The sequence below is a fragment of the Sinocyclocheilus grahami genome, unplaced genomic scaffold (assembly GCF_001515645.1).
Source record: "Sinocyclocheilus grahami isolate Dianchi unplaced genomic scaffold, SAMN03320097.WGS_v1.1 scaffold22605.1, whole genome shotgun sequence".
Taxonomy (NCBI): domain Eukaryota; kingdom Metazoa; phylum Chordata; class Actinopteri; order Cypriniformes; family Cyprinidae; genus Sinocyclocheilus; species Sinocyclocheilus grahami.
In genome coordinates, this window is record NW_015518838.1 from 1 (window position 1) to 431 (window position 431).

A 431-nucleotide genomic window follows, 5' to 3' on the forward strand; every position below is an offset into this window, starting at 1 on the left:
TTTCCACGACATTCTAATTTATTGAGATGCACCTGTATTTATGATTTAGCACATAACTGCATCAAAATTGCAAGTGGAAAAAAATAGTGTGTAATGCAGTGTCACCTTTGGGGTTTGTTTATTGGGGTGTTTAACCTGAGCAGTATAATCAACAGAAAGTGCAGCAGTGTGTCTGTATAGTTTGCAAGGGTGTGTGTGAGTACCTGCTATAGTGAGTGTGATCTCTGATGTACTGGAGACAGGTGTAGACGCAACAGCACTGGTCTGTACTAAAGCTTGTGTCAGACTGGAATTATTAATAGTCAGTGTGATTTCTGAAGCACCGTTGCCACCGCTTACAAGACCTGCAGCATTAGACACTTGTGACAGCTGCTGAGAACCTGACAAGACAAACATATTGATACAAGACATGTTACATCTGGCCAAAGAAC

The 431-nt window shown here is 41.3% G+C and overlaps 1 protein-coding gene across 1 annotated transcript in view; it reads right to left on the bottom strand.

Moving 5' to 3' along the window:
• Nucleotides 1-105: 105 nt before the first annotated feature.
• The window catches only part of LOC107579973 (zinc finger protein 236-like), a gene marked incomplete at both ends in the record, with an annotated part of 21,649 nt that continues 21,323 nt past the window's right edge, over nt 106-431 (bottom strand). The window contains one exon of the mRNA XM_016265743.1: nt 106-380. Within this exon, the coding sequence (XP_016121229.1) occupies nt 106-380 (275 nt within the window). The remainder of the gene's footprint in view (nt 381-431) is intronic.